Genomic DNA, 26,441 nt, shown 5'->3' on the forward strand with positions numbered 1-26,441 from the left:
GAGCCAGAGCAGCCCTGCCCAGAAGGACTTGGGGGTGCTGGTGGGTGAGAGGCTGGACATGCCCCGGCCATGGCACTGACAGCCCAGAGAGCCAAACGTGTCCTGGGCTGCATCCAGAGCCCCGTGGGCAGCAGGGGAGGGAGGGGATTCTAGGTATGTATACAATTTGGTGTCTGTGTGCATGTCATAAAAATAGACATAAGTTGCTTTTTGGCTTCTTTATTTGATTTTAACAGATACAACATATTAAGATGGAATAAGGGAAATAGTTTGCTTTTCCCCATTATTTAAAACAAATAAAAAGAAAATATTCTGAAATATTCTTTATCCCCAATGCAAAGATCACACAATTAATTTTATTTGATCAGTATAAAAGAAAGCTTTCTATCGTTAAAAAACCTAGTAGTAGTAAAAGTAAAAGAAGCTCCATTTGTCACATTTACATTCTACAATTTGTAGATACTTTTAAAATAGCATGAATACAGGCCACACATTTGATAACCATGGCAGGAGAAAACGCTCAGGGCTTTTTTTTCTGAGGATTTGTTTGTTCATAATTCAGTGCCAACACCTGAACCTTTATTCCTGTTTGTATTACCAGCAATAATGATTCTGTTCTTGTATTAGTCACTCAGTGAAGCCGTTCTAACTTGGCCTGTAGAGATTTAAAATTCCCAATAGTAGTCTGCACCATTAGTGTGGGGCTCATAGACTGAAGTTCAACCAGGTAGCAACTAACAGCATCCAAGCAAGCATTTGTGAACCGTCGCCTGCAAAAAAAACACAGAATAACAATGAGCTGCTTTTTAATCCTGTATCATAGAATTCATCTGAACTAGAACATGAGCATTCTTTGAGTTGCACGGCAATAGCATACCAGGAAGACATGTGTCAGCTACTTTTACCTATTCATTAAGAGAAATTTATTTTTGAAATCTAATGCCTGTGACTAAGATGTAATGGGAAAATAAATGATCCCTTACTATTTATCTGATATTAAATATAAACTACAAAAACATTGTACACTTTACAGCAATGTGAAATATTTAAATACTACTTTAGGTATTACAATGGTAAATGTCTAAGTTATTAATTCAGATAGCAGTTTAAATGTCTTAAGTTAAATCAAATCTCAATTCATGTACTATCTAAGCAGGTATTAAAAGCAGACAACATTTGCTTAAGTTCTAATAGAGTATTTAAATCAGCCAACCATAAAAAACAAAGTAATAAAATATAGAAGTAAACTGTATGTGAACAGGGGATATTTTTATGTATATTTTTCAAAAGAATCAGAAACATCTATGTTTAGAAGAGTTATCAAGGCTTTGCCTTGTTCTGCTTTTTGTTTTTGAGACAAGATAGCTCTGACTGAAGTTCATATAGTCTCTTCAAACAAAAACTGCCAAAGCTAGAAATGATACACAGGCAACTTTTTCAAGTACCTAGCTATCTTTTTTCCCTAGAAACTTTTTCTATTATTACACCAAAATTTCTTCCTGATGTGAACTAAGCTGAATTTTAGTCTTGGAGACTGATTCATCATCAACCTCTTATAAACTATTGGGGAAGATCCATTCCAATGTTTGATCTTCTCTTTTCTAGAGTAACTCAAAGCTTCTAGAATTTGTGCATGAAACAGTTCACTGTTTCATTCACAAAAGCCCAATTCTCGTTTTCCCCCACTTTCACACATTGCATCAGATTTGTCTGAACTAGTCCTTAAAGTATATTGCCAAAAACTACAAAAAAATCCTCTCAGTTTGTCATGGATCTTCAGTGATGGAGGAAAATTACGTTTGTGGAAGTAACAGAGAATTCTCCAAGTTTCTACCAAATGGTTTTGAATAGCAAATCTTAAGAATTAAATATTAAATTCACCCAAAAGTAAAGAATAAAAGCTTTGAGAATTGGTGGAGTCAAGTATTTTACAGTATTTTATGTTTCACTATTCATTAGGATATAGCTATTCTTTTACCTCATAGATACCCTGCTTGGATCCTGTACATATCCTGATAGTAATACATGAATACACTCTAAGAGATGCAAAGGCTTTTTCATTCTGCTCCAATACGGATCCTAAACAAACAAACAAAAATACCACACAATATATTAAGGACACAAATATTGAGGAATCGCGACAAAAAAAAGTGTGTTGTGTGTACAGGAATTGCCAGCTGTAGCAATCACTTATTTATTGCATCAAAAAAGTTAGATAAATGGGAATTCTATTTTAATCTATATTTAAGCCTATATTTAAATATTATTTTAAATTACAAATGAAAATATACAAAAATTTAACTCAATTTTCTATTACTACACAAGTCAAATCTCTTTGTTTGTTCCATCAGAGGATCAGACAAGATGTAGTAATACAACAAATTTTAATAATTACTAGAAAACAAATAAAACTAATATATTCAATATATGCTGTTCCTTTTACAACATAACAATTCTAATCTTATTTCATTCTAAACTAGCTCAAGATGAACTGAAAGAATTAACAAATTTCCTCATCATGCTCTGGGACTGAAATTAATAAAATCAACAGATTTTATTCATGGGGGAAAATGCAGCTTTTTATAAGTCTTTTTGAGTAGAGAAAGCAAAGCTTTAAATGCATATTTTGTTATATCCTTTCTTATATTTTTTCACGTTTCCCACTAAAGAGATAATAATAATAAACTTGATAATAGTTGAAAACAGAGTTTTTATTTTGTACCATCTTCCTTACCCGTGCTTTGAACAGTTGGTCATATACTTCAAGCAGCTTTGGCAATGGCACTCCAATTTCCTGCATGGTGTATGATACAAAGCCTACATCCCAGTTCAAAGTGCAGACTTGTTGCTCTAGAAACTGCACTAGAAAATCTGGAAGACATAAACGAGGGAATATTTAGATTCAACTTTAGAAACAAAGGCATTTGAGTCATTTACTACCAGCAGTGCATGGCAGGGATTACTCATACTTAGTACTTTGTTACAGTTTTGCCATGCAAATATGCTGTAAAGAAAAATTAATTAACATTTGTTTCTATACAAACACATAGTATCACTATATTTGCTACAATGGCCAGCAAAACTACTGAAGCTTGTTTAACTCCCTGTAACAATTAGCAGTGTATTGGTCAGCACTAAATGTTCTTATTTAATGTTGTTGCACAATATTTTAGTATTCAAAAAGATTTACTGCTGAACAATATATTTGCCAGGTTTTTATGTAATAGCACATTGTCAAAACATATGAGCATAAGAAAAACAGAAATTCTAAAAATGATCCAGAAATCTCCCAAATTGTTTTTAGAATCTACCTGTTCATATGGTTTATACAGAATTTTAAAAAACAGCAGATAAATGTGCTTGCTTAAAATCTTAAATGTATAAATACATATTTTGTACTTTGTGTTTTGATGCAAACAAACTCTACTACTTTCTAAAATGGGATCTGCACAACCTTCCAAAAGTAACTGCTGCTCCACCTAAACTTCATTTATTTCCCGTTTCTTTTGAGATTAAAAAATGAGAAACATTTCTTAGTTTAGAATTTTAAGAGTCTAAAACGAAAGCTGAAACCCATCCATCAAACACATATGCTTATTTACTATGCAGGCTAATAACTTGCCTAAAGGAAAGTAGCGAGGTGTGCCAGCGTAGATCTTTCCAAGTAATGCCAGCTTCAGACAAAGCGCTTGCATTCTGTCAGTGGGGCTCAGAGATACACTGTCACTTAACTCTGGAAGTGAAAAGAAAACACTTTGCGAGAACTTGAGGAAAAGTTCCACATCTATACAGAATGACACTGAGGCACTTAGATTTATAAATAATACAGAAAAATCTTACACTCTTGCCAACAAAAAATCAGCACATGGAAGTAAAAATACAACTTTTTCTGGTGTGTTTGCATGTACATTTGTAAGTTTGTATGCTTCCATGAAGTTCCATGCAAACTACTTACAAAACCACAAACGAAACCACATTCCAGAACTCCATAACGAACCCACTATCACACAGCTTTTCCCTCAGATCTTTATCAATGTTGTTTGCACAATGGTAAACTTGAGCTCAAAAACCAAGGGGAAAGAAAAAAAACAATCAAAACCAACAGGAACAGAGAGTGAATTACTAACTCATGGTAAAGGATGAAAGAGATCATCACAACTCCTATTCCATTAAGACGTACCTTTTTCAATGACTTCTTGCCAGAGAGTTTGCACCAAGATAGGATCAGAATGACCTGCACAGTGTATAATTGCAAGCTTACACTCCGAAAGCTTAAAAGGGTCAGCAAATTCTCCATATAGCTGAAAGAAAAATTACCAAGCTTTACCTTTCATTCAAGATCAAATTAAATTTAAAACATCAGTTGTTCCTTATTTTGTCTAACAGACTAGTAAAGATGCAACTTAAGTAACTGTTGTCAATCACTATTTTTTTGCTACATATAGTTTCATCTCTTAGATACAACACTAAATTTTATATGAATTTGAAATGAAAACTTAATTTTACAACAATTTTTTCAACTAATGGAGAAATCTAAGAGACTTCATAATGAAGATAAACATGGGGAGGAAATTAAAATACCAAGGACTGACAGACTATCAAAGTACTGAAGCTGACAGTCCAGGCTAACAGACATTCTGAGATCAGAAATGATAAACTATTACTCTTCCTAGTCAGCATAGAATCATTCTTTGCAAAACATTTTTTCTCCCCAAAATTTGATAGACTGGGCTTTAACACAAATAAATTTCAATCACCTTGGTTATATCCATCAGCTCAGCATCAAGCTGGGAGATTGCATCTTGTACTGAAGAATGATGGGAATACTGCCGCTGTAATGTTTCTTGTATTTGAAGTTGGATCCTTGCAACCTTGTTTAAGAGGAAAATACAGTATTTCAAGATTGAGTTAATTTAATCAAAGTTTAAAAATACACTCAGAATTAATTTTAGCTTATTTACATGCAGAAATATTGCTGCCCTACACCATTAAGTCTGTTTTCAACTGCCTAACTTTGCCATGCCAGGAAGAAAGGACGAAAATTCACTTATACAGAACTGGTAATAAAACTGTTACGTTATGTGCCAATGAGACAAAGTGAAACAATGCATTTAGAGTGCAGCTTAGATTAATATTTTTCCTTACTTCCATTTTCTCTTCTAGTTCATGTAGGAATTCACCATCTGCAGCTAAAGAGGAGATGGCAGTGGAACTTTTGGCACTCAAAATGGCACGTGCAATGTATTCAAGACGCTGCTGAAGAGAAATTTCTGTGCTGCAAAGCAAATATTCATAATAAAATGAGTACTTAATGTAATTATGTGAGGGTTAGTTATATTCTAGCTAAACTCTGGGAAGTAATATGTGCCTTTTCCAGATTCTACTAAATCATGCAGGACATGATCCAACCACATAACCCCATCTTTGCTGCAAGCTCAGTTCTAGTGTACTTCTCAAAAAGAGCAGGCAATTTAATACACTGTAATTACACGAAATACATTGCAAAGTAATATACAATACAAAAGTAAACATTATCATTTATTTCTAATAATTGTCTAGATTTAAAGATATCACATTCTATTTTTTTAAAAAAATTCCTTTTCTTAAAATAGTTACACAATACTTACACACTTACTTAGTTTTTTTGATTTTTCCCTAATTACCTCAATATATAAACAATAGATCACACATAATCCATACCTATGGAGGTCAGCCAACTTAGCCAAGACTCTGGCAGCATTACTAAAATTTCTGTTCTTTTCAAAGTATCTCCAGAGTAAATCCATATAGCGGACTTTGTTTTGGTCAATCTTGGTCATCCGCACCAGGTAGGGTTCCAAAAAGGGGGCAGTAACCTGCAGACATCAGAAAGGTAACAGTAAAACTCTTGCTCTTCCCTGCTTTATTAAGCGTTACTACAATTACATCTCCCCGTCCACTGTGTATAGACAAGCTCACCTGTAACAGCTTGTCCGCCAAGTCAGCTTGTATCAACCAATTGTAAAGTGCAATGCTGAAGAGTTCATCTGTTGAACGCTGAGCCAACTTTAGCATTTGTTCAAACTAAGGGAAGAAAAGCCCAGAGCTGCTATTAGAGAAGTGGTTTCATTACTTTAAGCCCTGAATTACCATATGACAACACTTAGGTTCATGTCATTTACATGTCATTATTTCTACAGATGCTCTATATATTGAGGAAAATTCATAATCTTCACTTCACTAAACTACTCCATAGTTTTATGAAAATAATAAATTCTAGACCCCTTCAAATCACACTGTTCTCTGGAGTGCAGTCATGACTTTTTTTTGAGTTTCTTACATGGTGCCCAGCTTCTTCATTGCTTAACATGTTGGGGTCAGATGACAGCATCGGAGGACCTGGCTTTTTGGGTACACTGGGAGACTGAGGAGCAGCTTTACTTTGATTCACTAACTCTTGAAGGGTGTCAGTGATACACTTGTAGCTGTTCAATCTGTAAAAAGAGGAGAAGAAAATAAAAGGCTTATAATTTTCATTGCAATTAATTATGAAATAGTCTTCTCAAGTGTGTTATTGTATGCCTTTGTACACAGTTACTAAAATTTTAAAAAGTCACAGATTATTGTCAGCTGGTTGTCACAATCTAGTTTGTTCTCATTCATCTATTTAAGAAGTATTTCTGTAGTGTTCTGATAATAATGTTTCCTGAATCTATGACCCCTTATTTCAGATTAAGTTGCTGCCATATTATTCACAGTCAAGGGAAGCATACTGGGAAAAAAATTCATATTGTATTGTGTTCCTTATCATAAAATCCTTGTTTATTATTACCCTGCATTCCTTCCCTATAAGAGCTACTTTTTCAGTCACTTGAAACAAAGCACCCCATATAATGATCCTAAGTTATTCTGAAAACCTGCCTTTCTTGAAAAGCTTGGAGTCCAACAACATCTTCTTCTGGTTCTCCATTTTTATAGAAATGAAGGCCAAGACCTTGGGGATCTTTCTTTTCAGCAGCTGTAAGAGAGAGCTCCACTACTCCCTCATAGAAACGCACTAGGAAAAACCAAACCAAATATCTCTGTTCATTATTGTATGAAATTGACAACAAAATGGTAAATGACATCAAACATTTCTCATTTTAGCAAGCAAGCAAATGCTACACTCTTCACTCTGGTCTATATCATATAAAGTCTACACCTGTTTCTACCTGCGGCATTTATATGCAAGTTTGAAGTTAAGATACTGTTACATAGAATGTCCTGCACAATATATAATACTGTACAGAGATCTATTTCTTAACTGTTATATAATTTAAATGTGTGTTTTAACTGATATACTAGCCTCTACTGCACTAATTAGGATTCAGAACCATCTTTCAAACAGTATATTTTGTATAAAAGGTACCTGAAACCCTGTGCTTACATGGAACCTAATAACTTGCCTAAAAATATTTTAACCACATATATGAAACAAATGGACACTGCAATATGAAGTAAGTGCATGGGACTATTTTAATATGGAAATGGATTTCCTGATAGGTTTGTGAAATCTGGCAAGGCTTTAAAAAAGAAAAGGCTGGCACATTTTAATTGTAAGAGTTATTATCCAATTCTTTATGGTAAAAAATTGTAAAATTGAGTTGAAAGTTAGTAAACAAAACAAACAGAAAAGATGGCATGAAAAGATATCACGAAATTATTCAGCATGATCAGTGACTGGCTCTTACCCTGCCGGTACTGCGCACAAACATTAATAAGGTCTACTTGATTGCTGATCTTCTGGTACTCTTTTAGTGACTCTCTCAGCATTTTCTCTTTTTCCACTTTGCTTTGAGCTTGTCGAGAACGCTGAAGAAGTTCATTTGCCTAAAATGTATAATGGAAATTATTAACATGAGCATATCATGAACAGATCATGGATACTGTTAATGAGCTATTACTTCAAATTTCAAAGCTGAAACAGCAGAAAGACCATCCTCTCAAAAGCACTCTCTAGTCACTAAGTTTCCAGCAGAAAGGCTACAATAGTGTTAGAAGAGCTGAAGACTTGACCAACTGGTTTTCTATTCTCTCCTCACCAGTTACTTGTTTGGCATTTATTTTAAAAGCTTCAAAGATCTAATTGTTGATCACAAAGATCAACTGTCTGTCACAAAGTCCAGTAAATTGTGGAACGAATGAAAACCAAGATACTATGCTGAGGAAAGACAGGAGTAAGAAAACATTTTAGCAACATAAAGAAGACCAAGTTAAGATTGGAGATCAAACTACAGTTACATCTCTACTGGAGATCAGACTACAGTTACAAGACTACGAAAATTACATATAACTGCAAACCCTTCAAATAATTTTTGTGTAATGTTCAGCTGCGGAGTCCTCCCACTCTGAGGAGGTGGGAACCTGATATAACCCACCCCTCTTTGTGCTAACCCCTCCCTTGACCCAAATCCTAAAACTCCACCCCTAGTATGCCCTATAAAACCCCATGACCCTGCCTTTCCTGGGTCTTTTTGTCTTCATCTGCATCCCCGCCCCTGGGGAAATAAATGGATTCTCAAGCTTAAGAAATAGAGACTTGTCTAGTGTGTTCCCATTCTGGCAGCTGTAACCTCCCATGGCCACAATGAACTTTGTAGCAATGTGATGCTACATTCAGCATTTATCAACCAGGCAATGAAAATATGCCCGCAACTCGACTTTGTTATTTCTTTTGCTTCTGAAATTACCTGAGCATAATGACTTACAAGCTGCACAATGTACCCCATTTGAGCATGTTCTCAAATTGTGTTTTGGAGCTGTAAAATCTGGAAGTGCACTTACCTTTGAACACACAGCATCATCAGTGCTATAAAGAAGAGGACAGATATCTTGCAAATGGGCAATTATTCCATCCACAGCCGCATTATCTCTGATGTAACAGTTTATAAGAGAGGCAATCAGTGCTCCAGTCAATTCTCTGTCTCTAATCACCAGGTCTTTAAAAGCTGTTATCTTTAGCTGTTCTTGAAGTTCCTGAAGATGAGACAGGATTTTATTAGTTTACCAGATCTTTTACTTGACCCTGTTTAGAAATGTCTAACTGCTTCAACAGCAAAATTAACTGTTTCTAATAATTAAAAACATACAAAACTCCAACGACTACAAGGGACAGCACAGAAATACATTATTGAAAATACACATTTTATAGGAAAATAAAAACAATAAAGCAAGAGCTACTACTGAAGGCACTACCCTGGATGCCGAAGGACAGTGAAAACTCCTGTAAACAGACTTCCACTGCCATCTTCACTATGTGTCACCTCTGTTTCAAATCTCTGACAGTAAGAATGGAATTAGCAGTTCTTTTTACTTCACAAGGCACTGTCAGAATGCACACCCTATGATTCTGTCTAAGTTTTTAATAATCGGAACAATCTGACTACTGTTACAGGTGAAAAAAAAAGATCAATTCAATAAAAGCAGGAGCTAGAAAAGTTCAAGGTCTGAACTCTTTATGCTTTTTAAGATTAAGTGGCATTGAAGGTTTGTAATTTTTTAAAATTTAATATGAATATTTGTGTACATAGTTGCCAGTAGTGTCTATGTAGTGTCTATAGATTATACTAACAGCATGGTACTACAACTACAAAGACTCTAAATCTACTGAAGACAAAGGAAAACATTTTACTTGTTAAACAGCTAGTTAGCTCCTTGTCCAACACAAACAGAAGTTGCCCAAAGCTCCCCAATGCAACAGCATGAAGAGCAGCAGCTTCTGTGCTTTTTTAAGGTTTTAAAATTATCCTTCTTGTGAACAATAAATACAACTTCTCAAATAATCCTTTTTTTTCGGGTCCTGAAGTTTTAGGACAAAATGCCTAGTATTCAAATTAATAACCTTTTTTCAAGGATTGGCTGTGAATTTGACATTAGAAAAGGGTGAAGAGAAGTAGCACCCATTTTTCTACAATTTCCTTCTTCACAAACCAGGAGCCTTGAAGACTGCGATCATTTAGCCTAGAGGCTTAGAGGGCAGTATGTGGTATCTTACTAATATTTTTGAGACAGTGAAGAATGCAGTCACATTTTCTCAGTGGTAACCAGGACTACTGCACAATGGTAAAAAACCTGAAGTGAAGGAAATTACACCTGAATAGAAATCTTTCTTGATCTAGAGGTGGTTCAACACTGGAACAGGTTGCTCAGAGACACCGTGGAGTTTTCATCTTTATAGATATTAAAATCCTTACTGCATACAGTCCTGGGCAATCGGCTCTAGCTTCTCCTGCTTTGAGAGCCAATTAGATTATTCCCCCAACTGCACAGGGGACAGATGGTCCCCAGTGGTTCCTTCTAACCTCAGCTGCTCTGGTACATTCTGGTACCTTACTTACACAGAAGAGCAAGGACTCTATTACCCTATTGTTCGCCATCTTTCACCAAGACAAAAGCAAAGAGTAAATTCCACTTGGCTGGCAAATACTGGTCTATTCTTTTCAGCACATTTTGCAGAATGTGCTTAAGGTAAAAAAAACAGTAATTCATAAAATGAGACTCAGTATTAACTAACAATAAAAGTAGAACAATTTATTGTTAGTGATACTTGAGTGATTATGTCAATACTACATCTCAGTCTCTTAAACATTTGTGACCACATACAAAAAAGTTTATATGTGGTTTAAAACTGATATGTTTCCCAATTAACTTAAATAATAGTCCTTTGGGAATACTTAGGTAGCAAAAGAAGTTAAGGTGATTAGTACATAACAAAGTAAAATTGTATTATCCAGATCTTACCTTCTGAAGCTCACCTACAGCAACACTGAATTGGTGCTCACATAGCAACTTCCATAAAGCCAGTGCCTGGCAGGTTTTGCGAACAAGCTGCTGGATGCCTTGAAGCGAAGTCTTCTCAGTTAGCTGTGCCTCAGCTGAAAAACCAGAGATTGTCAGCAAGTAATTATTCTACATGTTTCAAATACGCACATAAGTTTTTTAGGTTTTTCAGTAACCCTCTCAACTTTTTTTTTTTTTTCTCTTCCATTGTTGATTAATGATGTCTAACTCTCTGGAGAGATAAATGCCATGTTAACACTGCCACAAAACAACCCTTCATTAACATTTATTTCAAACTATGCAACAAAGGAATCAAACTCTCTGAAAAACAAGCATAGTTTCCTGTGAATGCACTGGATTTACACATCAGCATCAAATTTTTACCTTTTTTTCCCCCAAAATATTATAAATGTATTTCTGATGAACATAAAAGTAATCAAAATAAACCTATCCACATTCCCTTTTTGTTTGACTACCTGTATTTACTTGTAGAGAGAACAATTATAATTACAGCTGTGCTCAATACTGTCTACACTATCTTGAAAGGAACAGCTACACCAAAAACTACATTTAAATCTGGTAAGATGTATTACACAAACTGAAAGGATAGTGTTCTCATACTTACAACATAGCTGGAACATAATTCCAACAATTTATGTACATACTTTTGAATGTTTACACTTCACAAATGAGGTTAACAACCATTACATTGTGTCATTCAGCTATCCAAAAGGATTTATAAACTCAGTAAAGAATAAAAAAAAAAAAATCACTGGAGATCTGCCAAATCCTACATAGTGAGTTACAGAAAATTTTTTAAATTTGCACTATTAAAAGCCCAGGATTATACCCACATGGATCACAAAAATCCTCAATTCCATATGTGCAACAGCAACACTTCCCAACCTGCCTGCAACTGCTGGGCAAAAGCTGCACTACTAAGAGGACAAGAATTCAAATGGGCTGTAACAGACCTCATATTTCTAAACGAAGTTTTCTAGACATTACAATGATTGTACCTTTGGAAACCTGCACTACAGCAGTTTTTTTCTAGGACATTATGCTCATTTGTCTCATAAAGTAAGTGCTTAATAAATGCTATCTTGTAAATATAAATGGTTGTGCAGCTACTAAGTACTGTAATGAGGAGATTAAACAATCTTAGCCATAATGGAGAATATTAGGCAGGAAAAAATGGAGACAGGTAAGTGTGCAAAAAATGGCACAATGTTTAACATAAAATTGGTGTGGAAAAAAGGCCTTTTTATTCAGAGGATTTCACACAAAAAGTGAGAAAGGCAACATCCAAATGCAGCGTTCTTTGATACTTCTTGTTCAAAAATAATTACATACCATGGTATTTCCTTTGGAGTTCTTGCTGGACTTGCTGAGAACTTCCACCATCAGGCCGCATAAAACCCAGGAGCCTTTGCTGTAGATTGGCCGATGTGCTGAAACTGCAATTTAAAAAGACCCAGAAAACACTAATATGATCACAAATATTGAATCCCTTCAAGATGAATCTAACAAACTCACTTTTAGCATCCGAATGTTGAAGCAGAAGACCATACAAACACTTCAACTCAACTCAAACATACCTAAGGTAGTTTTTCAAAAGCTGGACATTAAATACCACATGTAAATTTAACACAATTAACAATACCTTGGGTTTCCAAGTGCTCCTACTGTAGCAAACTGGGAGTTTCTATCCAAAAAATCTTGTAAACCTTTTAGTTCTTGTAGCACACATTCCAGCATACGGGATGGAACACTGCTTTCTATCTGCAAAAGAAAGCAAACCTCTTTACAGAAAGCTGGGTTTTCACATTTCTTTTACCAAAAATAATCTGTTTTAAGCTAACATCCCTGGAAGACAAAAAAGAGGGTCTTCTTGTATTCGTGAAGACCACTAGAACATAACATCATTTTACCACATTCACTGACCCAGCACACACATGGAGTGGCTGGAGTCCTCTGAAGATACACAGTATTCAAGATGTTACTTTCTTTGGCACTCTGTTAACTAAATCAGCTATGCTTTACTACTTCCAGCTCTAAGCTAGAACAAGGATTGAGCACCGGATTCTACTAACAGCCACAGCCAGAAAAGACTTTATTTTAATCATGGACAAAAAGTGTGACAGCAAGATATTAGTTAGGAAAATGATAGAATTTTTTTATGCCCTTCCACAACTGCAATGACTATCCCAAAGCATTTTATTTTTGGAGTTTGTCTGGAGGGAGTATGCAGAACCCCTAAGTGGGCATCAAGGAAGTGCCCTAAGTAAACATGGAGAAAACTGGCCATTGCCAATTAAGAGTAGAGATTATATTAGTTGGTTTCTTAGAAAGCAATATTTAAAACAATAGCTTAAAAAGACAACTAATTATCACTTAAGAGCTCAGCACTTAAGAAAACAATGACATGACACATGATGGGTTTTATACCTAAGAGTTTATAACTGGGAATGGAAGTTTGAAAATACTTCAGAAGTTTAAAAGGACTTAAACACTAAAAGAAACTTCTAAGAACACAGAGTAATAGTTTACATACTGCAACAACTTCTCGATTGCCACTTTTGAAAACTCTCTCCACGACTATACTGCCATCCCAAATATTTCTGCAAAACAAAACAGTTTGTGTTAAAACCAAAGTCATTTAACCAAGAATTTTTGCAAGACTCCTATGTATAATTTCTTAAAAAAGAAATAGTAAAACTTTGAAGTTATAAATCTAAAATAAGAATTAATTTTGGATGAAAACTAAATATTCAAAAAACTAACCGTTATATAATTATAAATAGTGCATATATAAATAATGAACAAAATTCCAGAATTTAAAACTTTCATTAAATTAAAATTCATCAAATTAAATTGGACACTTTCAAATACTATAGATGAATATGATTCCCAGGAAATACAGGGTAAACCAACAAGTCTCATGAAAAAAATTTCTTTCCCAGTCAGCATGAAGAGATGTCACCAACATATGCAGAATTCTGTTCTTGCTTGGGTTGTTTAGGGCTCAACACCTGACACAACAGAATCTTTAGTCCTACTTCGTTGCTCTGACTTACACATTCTGATTAAAGACTCTTAGAAATTACTTAAAGACAGGACTTTGAACTTGTAAGTCCTTCTGCATTTCTGTTTTGTCCCTCAGTAGGAGTTTAAAATATACAACTCATAAGTTTGAAAAATAAACTTGCAGTTTTCAGAGTCGTGTTTATGCACTTGATTGCAGGTTCAGTATCTAAGCAACTTTCCTGCCCTAGGCATTCACTGAATGCATTATTATAAAAAGAGTTGCAAAGACAACATATTATATAGACAGGTATTTCATAAAGACAACATTGAAATTTACTAATTTCCAATTTAAATGCTATTAATATAGATTGCATCACCTACAAGCACTAGTGCAAAGAAAAACTATGAAACAAATTGAGTGACAGAATCTCTTTCTACAAAGACCTCACCCTATAATCCGTGCAAAGTATATGCAGATGCCATTGTGTCTTCCAGAAAACACTATCTCGGGACCCATCATTCCACTAATGGATGTACCAGGGTGAGACATGGAATTTCCAGGAGGAAACATGGGAGTTGACATAGCAGGAGGCTGTAAACCTAGGGTAAAAATAGGTAAATATTACTCATTTGAATGCCAATAAAAAATCCTACTTAAAAAAAAAAAAAAAAAAAGGTGTTACCTTGCCCAGATGTCAAAATGCTAGGATTAGAATATGGACTATCAACAGCCAAAGGGGAACCTAAGAAGGAAAAAAGAAATAAATCAAGGTTGTTGAACACAATCCAAAACCACCCCCTCCCAAATCTAAGCCATAAAGTATCTGTGCAAAAGCAGAAAAGTTGTTAAATAAAGTACTTTAAATGTTTTATTTACAGTTAAGCATCAAATTGCACTCATTTTCTTATCAACCTACATTCCACAAGTCTAACAAATGGATAAACTTTAATCAAGAGCAGTTGAAGTAGCGTTTTTTCCCCAGCATTCATATGTTAATTCATTGCACACCATCTGTTGTCTGCATTGGATATAATATTGCCCACATACTTTTTGCTGTTCCTCATCTTCTGAATGCTGAAAACTGGTAATATTACTCTGCATTTTTACATGGGGTAGATGTACAAACACAACAGCAACACTACTATCTCAAAACACTAAGTCTGAGACTGTCCACAAACTCAAGTTCAGCTGTGAACCCCACCTCCTCCACCAAATTAGGTCTGAATAGCTAACTTAAGACTTAAAAATATCAGGAACATGTGTGGTCATCTACAAAAATGTCCATGTATTATTTACAACCAAAGTGATGTATCACAGAAAAGGCAAGAAAAACTGGCACTTTGAAAATCTGGCTTTTATCAATGGATACAGCTCTTGCCTCATTTGCTACAGTTCTCTCAACTTGGCAACACACAACAGCACAGATAACACAGTGCCAGTGCATTCTCAGAGCACACTGTCATGTGTACTAAAGCAAAGCACTAATTTGCAGAAAAGCAGCATGCAAATGCATGACTAGACTTTCAACAGTGGGAAAAAGATGAAAATAATTTAAGGGCTCCTGGCCTTTTAATGCTAACATTATTGTTATGCAGTTCCACATGCAAAATCATCAGGTGGTTAAATGAATTTCTGTCAGCGGCGTCTGACCCACCACATGGGACATCCACAATATCAGAACCTTAATTTCACATGACAGTTCTCTACCCTTTGAGCAAACCGAGAAAGTAGTAGTAGAAGAATGGTGCCATCTTCCACCTGGACCTGTCGCTGAAGCAAAATGGAAACATCTGCTTTGATACTAGGTTTGAAAGAGGCATTTATGACGGAACGACAGAAATACACAAACATTTAGACTTGGGAAAAATACATTTACTCCTAAAACAAGTCTCCTTGCTGACTATAGAAGTTCCTGCCATTTCCCCCACAACCTAATTTCATTCTTAGTCTGGTCCTACCACCTGTTCTTCCCATAGCTGCTCTCTCCAACTCAGATTTAGCATTACATTCTTATGCCTTGCCTCAGCTCTTGCCCACACTGCTACTGTTCCACACCAAAAGGGCTGGAAAATGATGCCACTGATAAAAGTAGTCACTCTTAGAATTTTACTAGTAGTAACAGTGTCAACTTTTTCCTAAATTTTACCCTAGTTCACCACATTTTTCTCCAATACTTAGAAATTTGGATACATGTCAAAATATGGTCATGAAAGGAAATTTCTTTGAATTCCAGGCAAACACGTTTATTTCCCAAGTCTGTTGTATAAAACTGAATGCCACATGTTAGATGAAGGATGAGGATCTTATACATTAGTGAGCTCTTAACAAAAAAAGTAACTAATTTAATTCAATATTTCAATCAGAATTTTAAATTCATCATCGATTTCTTTTTAAAAACCCTCCCAATCTGAAATTGAGTAATGAATATTAAGGGACAGCAACTGCAGAAATTTAAGTGAATCCAAAAGTACCAAAAAGGCCTTCACTCCAAGAAGCTTCAAGTTCTGAGGAGAAAAAGTAAGCACTTTTCTCTTTTGTAGGTGGCACTGAAGACTGAAGCAGAAAACAAATGCTGAAGACAAAGCTTTTAAAGGGAGAAATCACTCCAAATGACTAGGTAACTTCTTGACCAAATTTCTTCCTTCTCATAAGCAGTTATCTGTAGAGGCATGACAATGGCAATGTAGCAAGAAACTACACAGCAACGCTAAGCTTCATGAAGTCTGAAATAGGTTATTGGTAAGTTGCTCTCTGGCTGCTGAAATTACTCTGGAAGAACAAATGTATACCTTCTTCACAGTATCTTAACGAAGTATATTCAACATGGACACATAATTTGAGATAACGCTCCCCTCACTAAATCCAAAAGTGGCTCAAGAGAAATGGAAAATTTCTTGTCATTAACTAGCTAGTAAGTGAAAAACACAGTCTATTTCAAACAAAAAGAACACAAATACTTGTGAGAAGACAAAACACAACATATTCAAGGAAAAAAAAAAAAAAAACATGTCCAAAACTGTGAAATGCTTGCTACATACCTGCAGAAACAGGAGAACCCAAAATAGGTCCAACATTGCTGGGAGGAGGCAGAGCTGATGGAAATCTCATTTGTGCTTCTCCACCATACCTAAAGTTTGCAAAGCCAAAAAATTCTCAACAATTCTCACAGCCCATTAAATTTTCAAGCCTTTGAGAATCAACAGCAATTTTGAGGTTCTTTTAAAATGAGGAATAAAAATCCCAGTACAGTTTTACAGTTTTAAAGAGAAATTTACCAATTCCAATGTCAGGCTTATGCTTTGGCATCTTTTCAAGGTTTGCTTCTGCAGGGAAGTGGAAAAAAAAGGGCACAGTTGAGATGACCCATGGCTGTCTCTCTTTCATCCACAAGTAATTTCTATTCATCTCTATCCTATAGTGATATCCATAAGCACTTAGCTACGTCTTCCCTTGCAGAATTATCATCTATGTTTTCTGCCAGATATTGTGATGAAACTGAATTTAATAAAGAGCAACTATTCACAACATACTGAAAACAGCTGACTGACTTTAACACCTGCACAAGTTTTGGCAAGGAACTATTAAGTTTTTGGGAACACAACACTCCAAGCTGCACCTTTTATCATCACTCTCAACACCTGTATCTTACCCAACCAGTTTTATCTCCCTGTAAGGACAGCTAAGAGATCCACAATATAGGGTCGCAAAAGGTAACAAGAACCTCATGAGGTTCAACAAGGGCAAGTGCAAGGTGTTGCACCTGAGTCAGGGCAATTCCAGACAGAGCATAGACTGGGAAAAAACTCATTGAGGGCAGTCCTGTGGAGAAATACTTTGGGGCTCTTATGGATGAAGAGATGGAAATAAACCAACTGTCTGCCCCAAAAGCCAACACTATTCTGGGCTGCATCAATACTAGACTAGTCAGTTGTCCCCCTGATCTTTTCAGCCTTCTGATGTTTACATTTCTGTACTGGAGTTCTCATGCATTTTTACATAAACAAAGTGATGTTTTCACATTCTTCTTTGGAGGAGGGACAACTGATGGACATATAGTTTGACCAGCTGGGTCAAAGAGGTGTCAACCTCATTGTCCAATCTCTGCTCAAACTCCAAAAACTATATATAGTAAGGTAAAAATAATAAAGCTCCCTCTTTCTGCTCTGACAACCTGACAGTGTGAGTGTGGTTTTTTCATGTCCCTCTAGCAACAGGCAGGTGATTCTCCTCTTCCACCCTGTCCTTGTGATACCCCACATGCACACCCTCACTGCATCCAGCTCTGGGTTCCTCACTTCAAGAAAGACTTTGGACCCACTGGAGTAGGTCCACATGAGGCCATGAAGACCATTAGGGTGCTGAAGCAGCTCTGCCATGAAGACAGACTGAGAGCTGAGGTTTTTCACCTGGGAGATGAGAAGACTCTGGAGAGACTTTATAGCACCCTTCAGGACTTAAAGGGTATCTTATAAAATCAAGGGTGAGCAACTTTTTACAAGAGCAGATAGTGACAAGGGAGAATGGTTTTAAACTAAAAGTTCAAAGAGATTTAGGTTAGGTATTAGGAAAAATTTCTTTACTGTGAGGTAGGTGAGGCATTGGAAGGGCTTGGCCAAAGATGGTGAGGATATTCCATTGATAAAGTATTCAAAAGGCCAGGATGGATGGGGCCTTAAGCAACATTATATAGTGGGCAGTATCCCTGCCCAAGCCAGAAGGGTTTAGGTTACCTTTAAGGTCCCTTCCAACCCAACCAATTTTGTGACTCTATGTATACACCAGCTTCTTTAAGACAGCTAACGAAAATACACATATTTGCACCATACCAAGGATAAGCGGCACTTAAGATACATGGGTTAGATTTTAATCCTCCACAGTGGAAACTCCTACTTCATCACTCAAATTGTACTGGAAAAAACATACCAAACTAACAACAACAACCACCAAAAAAAAAGAAAGGAAAAAAAAAAAGCCACAAAACCCAAACCCACCACCACCACCAAAAACACCACCACCAAAAGTCACCAGGCCCCAAACTGGTAGCAGGTTAAAATGCCTGTATAAGTGTTTAGTGACTGTAGTGATCCTGAGCATAATATTCAGAATGACAGACAGAATTAAAACTTACCTGAAGAATGCTCGAGTAGCCCAGGCAGATACTTCTCTATCATAGGCAGCATTAGAACAGGCCAAAATAAGGCAAGTGGCACAAGCCTGATCCTCCTAGAGCATATTACAATGTTAGCGTCGTGTCTTATATCAAGTCAGCAAGAAACGTAGAGAAGTTATATTCCTCAATAACTAAAAAAACACAGTGAATACTTTCTGCATAATTTTTTTGCCAGGGAAATCAGCTCTTCTGAATTTTAGACAAGTTACTCCACTGTATCAGGTTAGTTTTTGCTATACAGTTTTTGCAAGCTCAGTGCTACTATTGATAGAGAACAACCTCCATGCCTGACATTTACATATGACTAAGATTCATGCAATTTATACAAACACAAAAACATAAATTACAATAGTGTTTAAAGAAAAAGCATTTGTAAAAATCAATGTTTGCATATTCTAACAAGCTGTTACAATACCAATTACGTCCTGATTGCACAAGAGAATATATTACAATGAACACTCACTACAGACACTACACAATATTAATCGTATCAAAATTGTAATCCACAATAACTAAACTTTCACTTGTTTCTTGTTTACCTTAAGCTGCTAATAAAAAAGAATACCCAGACCAACTACACACATTTCTACTGGCCTTCAAAATATAAAAATCTCTTGTAGTGGTAGGAATTCAACTCTTTTAGAAACTCTCCCTCTCTTGCTCTCAGATGAACTTCTTTCTAAACTAAGAAGTGCACTGCATTTCTGTATACAAGACATAGGAATTTCAGGGAAAGTGAATTGCACATTGGTTTTCAGACATCACAAAATAAGAAATTATTTCTCTATACAATATAGCTTTATGTAGACAAAAGAAAAAATTACCAATTACTTTAATTGTTAAATTAACCAGAAGGTTGCAGCAACAACGAAAAGATGACAAGTCTTCCATTTTTCGTAACAAATCAAAAGCTCTTACCTGATGCAACTTGAAAAATCTCTCAATCTCTTCTCCATCTCCACCTGTATTGCTCACAAGCAGATGCCGCAGCTGATCAACAGGTCTGAGTTTATGAAACATAAAGCTTCCCTAAAAGTAAAGCAAAACAAGTTAGATTAAAATTGTCTTCACTGTTTCATCACAACACACTCATCCCTCATAATGTTTATCTTCAGAATTCTGACTTTTCCTCCACTGTACCACTGAATCAAAATATACCTGGTGCCTAAAGCCCAGCTCTCAATCACTAGTGAACCAAGGAAAGGCAGGTGAGTACTGCAATGGCTATAAAATGAGTTAATTTTGTTATTCTTAGCCTAACACAAAGCTTAGAATGTAAGCACATACAAGTATATGCAGAAGGGAAAGGCTTTGTGTATCCTGCAAATCCTGAAAACTGCCTGGAAGAAAAATGCTTGAAGAATTCAAGGCATGGTAAGACTTTGTATTAATCACCTTAGTATTCAAACTAACTACTGGAAAGGGCCCTATTAATGCCCTTAACAACACAGCTGCTAATAAACAAATGCTGCTTGCAGGTCAAGAGTTTGCAAGACATTAATATTTAAGCATTTTTTTAAATAGCCCACTGGTCAAGATATTGAGTGCCAGAAATATTGCTAAACATAATCAGCAAAGTAGTAAAGTTCACTTTTTTTTTTTTTTTTTAGTGAATTTGTTTCCTAAAACCCTCTCAAAAAAACCTTCTGGGACTTTTTCTATGACAAATAAATCATTAATTCAAATTTCAATTGCCAACAATATTTACTTGAGCTGTATTTTCTGGGCAGACAGGGACTGTTTCAATTTCTCATTATCAAGAGCACAACCAAGGCTAAAAGAACTTCTCAGGTTTCTATCTGCAAGGATTTCTGGAGAGCAACAATAACTATTAATATACTGTATAAAATAAGTTGATCTAAATCCTTTGAGTAAATCTAAAATAGGTACAGATTGTTCCAGCCATCTTCTTCCTGATTCCTTTCCATGTTCATAAGATATCTAAAACATATCTAAAATGAATCATGTACAGGTTCAGATGAGAAGTCCAATTTCATACTTAATTTTCTGGTAACCTATATCAAGAAAAGTAATACTCACTTGGGCTGAAAGCAGGACAAACTTCTTAGGTGGCAGCATGTGTTGCTGCACAACAACAGGTGAATCAGTTATGGGAATAATGTCTTTATTTAGTGGTGTTACAATCTTCTGAACTTTAAATTCATCAATAGCAGAAAGAGCCCAGGAATGTCCATCAACACGGGTCGTCATCTAAACAAGAGATAGATATTATCCAAAGTTTGGTAGCAGACACAGTTTTTGCATATTCATAGTAATATTTTACTATTTATCAATTAAACACTACACAAAATAGAATCTGCTCCTCACACAAGGAAACCCAAAGAAAGTAAGTTCTTGTACTGTCTAACAGAAAGTTATCACCAAATTTACGGCTATATATATACATTGCTGCTCTCAGGATTAAGGAAATAATATATTGCTTCTTTTGGGGGACAGCAGTATTTACATTAAAATGTAAAACAACTTGCAAAGACTGCTACAATATAAACAGCAACCATCTACTAAGCACCATAGGCATCATGAATTTAAAAGATTTCTTAAAAAGAGAAAAAAAAAGGTTCAACTGTACTACAAAGGTTTACAAGACTTTTGCAGTTGGCAGCAGTACTTCAAATATAACTCAGGAAGAGACATTTACTAGTGAAGATATTCAAGAAAACTGTGTATGCTAACCAGGAAGAATTGCTGCTCAAGAATAGGCTGCAGTTTTGTCTGGGGAACCTAGCTGTCTATTGTTGTCAGATGCCTTGGGAAAAAAGGTCGGTATTTGGGATATTTATGTCTGTTTGCAAGGAAGGCATCTGAAAAAATTATAAAGTTCCTTTGTAAGTTATTCATTAAAACAGCACATTAATCAAAACTTTGACGCTTTTAACTTACACACAGTCCCTCCCCATTCACTCCAGCTCTGCTGTTTCTTTAGTAACACTGTTTTTGACATGTGACTCCTCTGCATCAGAAGACTTGTAATGTCTTTCAGAGATGTAATATGTTTTCCCTGAATTGACTCATAAAGCAACTAACTTCCTCCAAATTTCTCTTACAAACCCACTTACATAACAATCTGGAAAATGAAAGTCAGAAACTGCCCCCCCATGAAATAATGAATACATTAATCATGTGTGGATTTTAATGAAGCTACAGCATGTAAGTTTAAATAAGGAATCCCTAAGTTTCTAGCATTTTAAACAACCTTTATCAAATCTTATACTGATTAACACCATCATGGACTGAAGACCATGTTCTTCTGTGCTTGTGCACAATATGCAGTATTGCTATAGACAACAATATTCTTAAATATATTAATTGGAAGTCAAATATTAGAAGTTACAGCAATTGCTTTTGACATACTGCTTGCCTCAAGCTAAAAAAGTATGTTTGAACTAGGGAACCCTAATAAGAGAGACTCATTCAGCTTTGTGAGAGTTACCGAACTCCACATTAAGTTTTCTGTGACCTACTTATTTCTTGCAGACAGTATTATTCAGACATCCGTTATTAAGAAAGAAAACATAATACCTAGATCTCATCAAAATCATTCAGAAGTTTGCTTTATACCTGTGTTTCCATCATTGGCTTTTGAAAAGGGAAAGAATCATGATTGACACACCACAGGATATCATTATCTTCATTTTCTGAAGCTGCCATCAACAGGACCCCTACCAAGAATAGCAATAGTAAGTCCATACTAGGAGCAATCATCATGCATTAATTTATTCCTAAATTAGCAGAACTCAATCTTTAAGTTATTATCATATAATCTGAACAGCAAAAAATATTTCCTGGATTTGTATGTCATATGCTACCTCAAAAGGTCACTTTTAACACCATTTGCCATCTAAAAAGTAAAACAGACGTTTACAGGGATCAAAGTAATAGTGATTGTCACACAAAAAATAATCTCATCTGAGCCATATTCTACCACTTACCTTTGCTATAAAGAGCTCTGTGAACCTTTGCAGGCTTCTCCACATTTGAAGAAGCTGAAAATCCAGGTGGCAAACGGACATGGACCAAGGTTAACATGGAAGGACGAGCTGTTGGATGTTTAAATTGTGACGTACTAAAATATAGTCGGACACCTGGACAAAAGATAAAAAAGGTCACAAACTGTGCAGATACCATTCATCAGTTTAAGTAGAATGGAATTAGCATTGCTTTTTTACCTGCATGTGTGATTGCTAGTAGTTGACAGTCTATGGATTCAGAATTTTCAATCACTGCTATTTGAATAATAGGCTTAAATACAGAACGATCAATTGTTCTGAAAAATAAAACAAAAAAACCCCGATACACTTTTAATCCAAAGAAACAGGCAAATTCTTCAAAATTGTACCATGAAGCTATGTGTCTTAAAGGAAGCCTCTTACAGTATAACTGTCATGAACATACCTGGCAATGCTCCCTGCAGCAGAAACTATTGCATTTTGTGAAAGGGAAGTAACCCTGGTCATTCCTTGACCATCTTGCCCCAAATCATAAACCTGAAATTCAATAACACATCTTAGTGATTTATGAATGAAATAAAAAAATTCAGTCTCAGTTATCAACAAGGAACTCAAGCAGCATTTTATTTCATACTCATGCCTCCATAGAATTGAGGCTACTCTTTCCTCAGGAAAGAAGTATTTCAAGTCTTCAGCACACAAACTGCTACAAAAAGATAAACAAGGGTAAGGGCCTGACATAGCTACAGAGAATTCTCAGGTACTGAGGTAAACTTACAAAGGTACCTGTACACTATTACACGTATTATTAACAGACCAAAGAGTCCCAAGAAGTCACATACTTGTAAGACTCCTTTTTCTGAGCGGGTGTACAAGATATTTCGAGAGTTGTCAATGGCGATTTGAACTACAGGATCTGGAGAGGCAGAAAAAAGGGAGAACCTGCAAATCAACACTGGACTTGGGAAAACTAGTTCAGGACAGAATATCTATAAAGTAATGAATTGTGAGTTCACAAAAACTGCACTTTCATACAGGACTGCTACTGTAAGTGATTAAAACCAGCAATCAACTAATACAACTTCTAGTAAACAAACAATAAAAAAAAAGTCCCAGAGAAACAACCTGTAATTACAACAACAAAAAACTCCCAGAGAAAAAACCCGTAATTTCAAAATAATTTTTCACTAAGTAATGAAAGACAGTAAGATTATTCACTTATACACTTCTTCCACATTCATGGTGATGCCACTAAACACATTTAAATTGTGCTACAGATCACTAACTTTAGTCAGAAATGTCAATTTTTTCAGGCTTTGATATCTATATCCTGAACTAAACACACAATCTGTCTCAACTTGTGCAATTCTTTCACAATAATCAACCACTGCAAGTATCACTGACAATAACTAAATGCTCTGAATAAGCAAAACACTCAGACTGACTTCTTGGTAGTAATGTTTTAGAAGGTTACAATAAATTATTGGCTAACAAGAACTTGAACATCAATACTTACCATCCTCTGAGAATGTGAACTGTAGCAATGAAGGAATAAGGAAAGACAGCGCACTCTTCGAATGATTAATTTTTCTACAGCGCTGGCTAAACCAGCCTGCTTCAGCCTACAATTTAAAACAAATACAGCATTGAAAGAAAAAGCAAAACAAAAACCTAACTAGGAGTAATATTAAAAAAGTCATTCAAAGGACAAGCATGAAAACAAGTAAAGATCAAACCACAAACTATTGATTTAACTGAACAAGTATACATTCTTCAATTGAAGGAAAACAGCAACTATTAAAAGGAAAATTCTGCCTTAAGAAGAGGGTGCAGATGTTGCAATTTGAAATTTTAAAGTTGACCAAAACTGCACTGCTATTCTCCACATGAATACTACTTCTTCAGAGAAAATGTATCTACCCTAAGGTGTTGCATCCAGACATGCAACACAATTATAGAAGAAAAGAGACAGCAAATTTGACGTGTTTTACAACTCCGAGTGCTGAGATCCCGCAACAGTGAAACAATGAAAAAAGCCTGCGTGTAAAACCCACAGTCACCTGGTATGCTACTTCATATAAGCAGCCATCTTTTCCTGCCAGAAAGATCCTCCCGTTATCAGTGGATGTGATTGCCAGGATGTAAGTGTTGTCAGTAGGGAGTGAATAGAGAGGATCTGGTAGCAGCTGCATTCCTCCAGACATGCTGTCATTGAGAGATCCAGTACCTTCAGTAAACAAGCATAAATCCTCTTTAGTGCTTAAGCTGTGTTAATAAATAATAAAGGTCTGGGATAAGAAACATTCCAGAAACCAGAAAAAAATAACAGCAAATTTCATAGTTATTGAGTATATTCTGGAACAGCCTTTGTCCAATGTGAACTGCAGAGTAACAAATCCATTCTATGTAGGTTTCCAAGAAAGGAAATGCAGTGTTTATAATTTCTATAGACTCTTCTCTAAATCACACCAACTCCAAAACACAAGTTTCTACCTGTTTTCTCTTTCACATCAACATATTATTATGAAATCAAAAAGTAGTATAGTTCTCTTACTGTCATCAAACGATTTTTTTCTCTTAGTATACATGGCATAAAACATGTTATCAGGTTCTCAAATTTTTGTGGTTGAAATACAAATGCCAAGAAAGTTAATGAGCTCTATTCACCAGTTTCACAGTTCATGCTCCTGACTTCTCTTCTCGCCCACTACAACATGCTGTTTAATTAACAGGAACACCTGCTTCAAAAGCTCTTTTACATTAAATAGCAGAGTAATAAAACTCAATGCTTCTCATGAAGTCCACGATGCAGCAAGTGCACACACCACAAAAATTATCTTTCCTGCTTGTAACATGATTTAAAGATTTAAAAACTAGCAAAGACTTGGCACAAGGGGGTTTTTTAAAATTTTTTGAATGATTACTAATAAAACTGCCATGTGTAAATTCACATAGGAATTAACACACTGCTTATGTTAATAAACAACTGGGAATAAGGGGAGAAGAGAGAATTACCTGACTGTATATTAGAACAATGAAGCCCTAAAATCACAATATCCACAGGAGTAGCCAGAACAAGTAAGTGTCGTACATGAGGCTGGAAGATTCCTAAATAAGAAAGAAAATTTTAGTTTGAACTATGTTAAGCTTAATGATCTGTGGAATTCTGAAATTAGAAAGGAGAATCAGCCAGCAGCTTGATGTCCACCTCACCAAATCCAGGATCTTTAAAATTACATTTTCTCTTACCAACACGCTTCTTTTAAACTCAACTCACTTGCCTATTCAACTTTGACTTTAATGTTATCTTAGCAGTAGATACTGAAATAACTGGGACGGCTAGAAACCAGAATCTCATGGAAATTATCACTTGAATATGCAAATTTATAAACAGTATAAATGTTAAAGCATGATGTGGCAAAAAATGCAAGCTTATTAGTATAAATAATTGTTAAACTGTACATTATTTTTGGCTCAT

General features: G+C 35.6%; 1 protein-coding gene across 2 annotated transcripts in view; it reads right to left on the reverse strand.

The window, feature by feature from the left end:
• Positions 1 to 203: 203 nt before the first annotated feature.
• NUP155 (nucleoporin 155) overlaps positions 204 to 26,441 on the reverse strand; it is a 29,548-nt gene continuing 3,310 nt past the window's right edge. The window contains exons 5-36 of one of the 2 annotated variants that reach the window (XM_066339884.1): positions 25,979 to 26,071; positions 25,024 to 25,190; positions 24,480 to 24,585; positions 23,806 to 23,879; positions 23,409 to 23,500; positions 23,183 to 23,280; positions 22,946 to 23,098; positions 22,575 to 22,675; positions 21,036 to 21,206; positions 19,914 to 20,024; positions 18,954 to 19,048; positions 16,864 to 16,952; positions 15,533 to 15,595; positions 14,508 to 14,567; positions 14,274 to 14,424; positions 13,352 to 13,418; positions 12,461 to 12,579; positions 12,151 to 12,254; positions 10,759 to 10,892; positions 8,803 to 8,994; positions 7,710 to 7,848; positions 6,901 to 7,036; positions 6,320 to 6,473; positions 5,959 to 6,063; positions 5,701 to 5,855; positions 5,146 to 5,275; positions 4,758 to 4,871; positions 4,181 to 4,301; positions 3,623 to 3,733; positions 2,735 to 2,871; positions 1,979 to 2,079; positions 204 to 770 (exon numbers count right to left, since the gene is read on the reverse strand). In XM_066339884.1, the coding sequence (XP_066195981.1) occupies positions 632 to 770; positions 1,979 to 2,079; positions 2,735 to 2,871; positions 3,623 to 3,733; positions 4,181 to 4,301; positions 4,758 to 4,871; positions 5,146 to 5,275; positions 5,701 to 5,855; positions 5,959 to 6,063; positions 6,320 to 6,473; positions 6,901 to 7,036; positions 7,710 to 7,848; positions 8,803 to 8,994; positions 10,759 to 10,892; positions 12,151 to 12,254; positions 12,461 to 12,579; positions 13,352 to 13,418; positions 14,274 to 14,424; positions 14,508 to 14,567; positions 15,533 to 15,595; positions 16,864 to 16,952; positions 18,954 to 19,048; positions 19,914 to 20,024; positions 21,036 to 21,206; positions 22,575 to 22,675; positions 22,946 to 23,098; positions 23,183 to 23,280; positions 23,409 to 23,500; positions 23,806 to 23,879; positions 24,480 to 24,585; positions 25,024 to 25,190; positions 25,979 to 26,071 (3,782 nt within the window). In that variant the 3' untranslated portion in view covers positions 204 to 631. The remainder of the gene's footprint in view (positions 771 to 1,978; positions 2,080 to 2,734; positions 2,872 to 3,622; positions 3,734 to 4,180; positions 4,302 to 4,757; positions 4,872 to 5,145; positions 5,276 to 5,700; positions 5,856 to 5,958; positions 6,064 to 6,319; positions 6,474 to 6,900; positions 7,037 to 7,709; positions 7,849 to 8,802; positions 8,995 to 10,758; positions 10,893 to 12,150; positions 12,255 to 12,460; positions 12,580 to 13,351; positions 13,419 to 14,273; positions 14,425 to 14,507; positions 14,568 to 15,532; positions 15,596 to 16,863; positions 16,953 to 18,953; positions 19,049 to 19,913; positions 20,025 to 21,035; positions 21,207 to 22,574; positions 22,676 to 22,945; positions 23,099 to 23,182; positions 23,281 to 23,408; positions 23,501 to 23,805; positions 23,880 to 24,479; positions 24,586 to 25,023; positions 25,191 to 25,978; positions 26,072 to 26,441) is intronic. The other variant, XM_066339883.1, reaches the window with a different exon arrangement.

This window comes from Sylvia atricapilla, chromosome Z (genome assembly GCF_009819655.1).
Source record: "Sylvia atricapilla isolate bSylAtr1 chromosome Z, bSylAtr1.pri, whole genome shotgun sequence".
In the NCBI taxonomy this organism is placed as follows: domain Eukaryota; kingdom Metazoa; phylum Chordata; class Aves; order Passeriformes; family Sylviidae; genus Sylvia; species Sylvia atricapilla.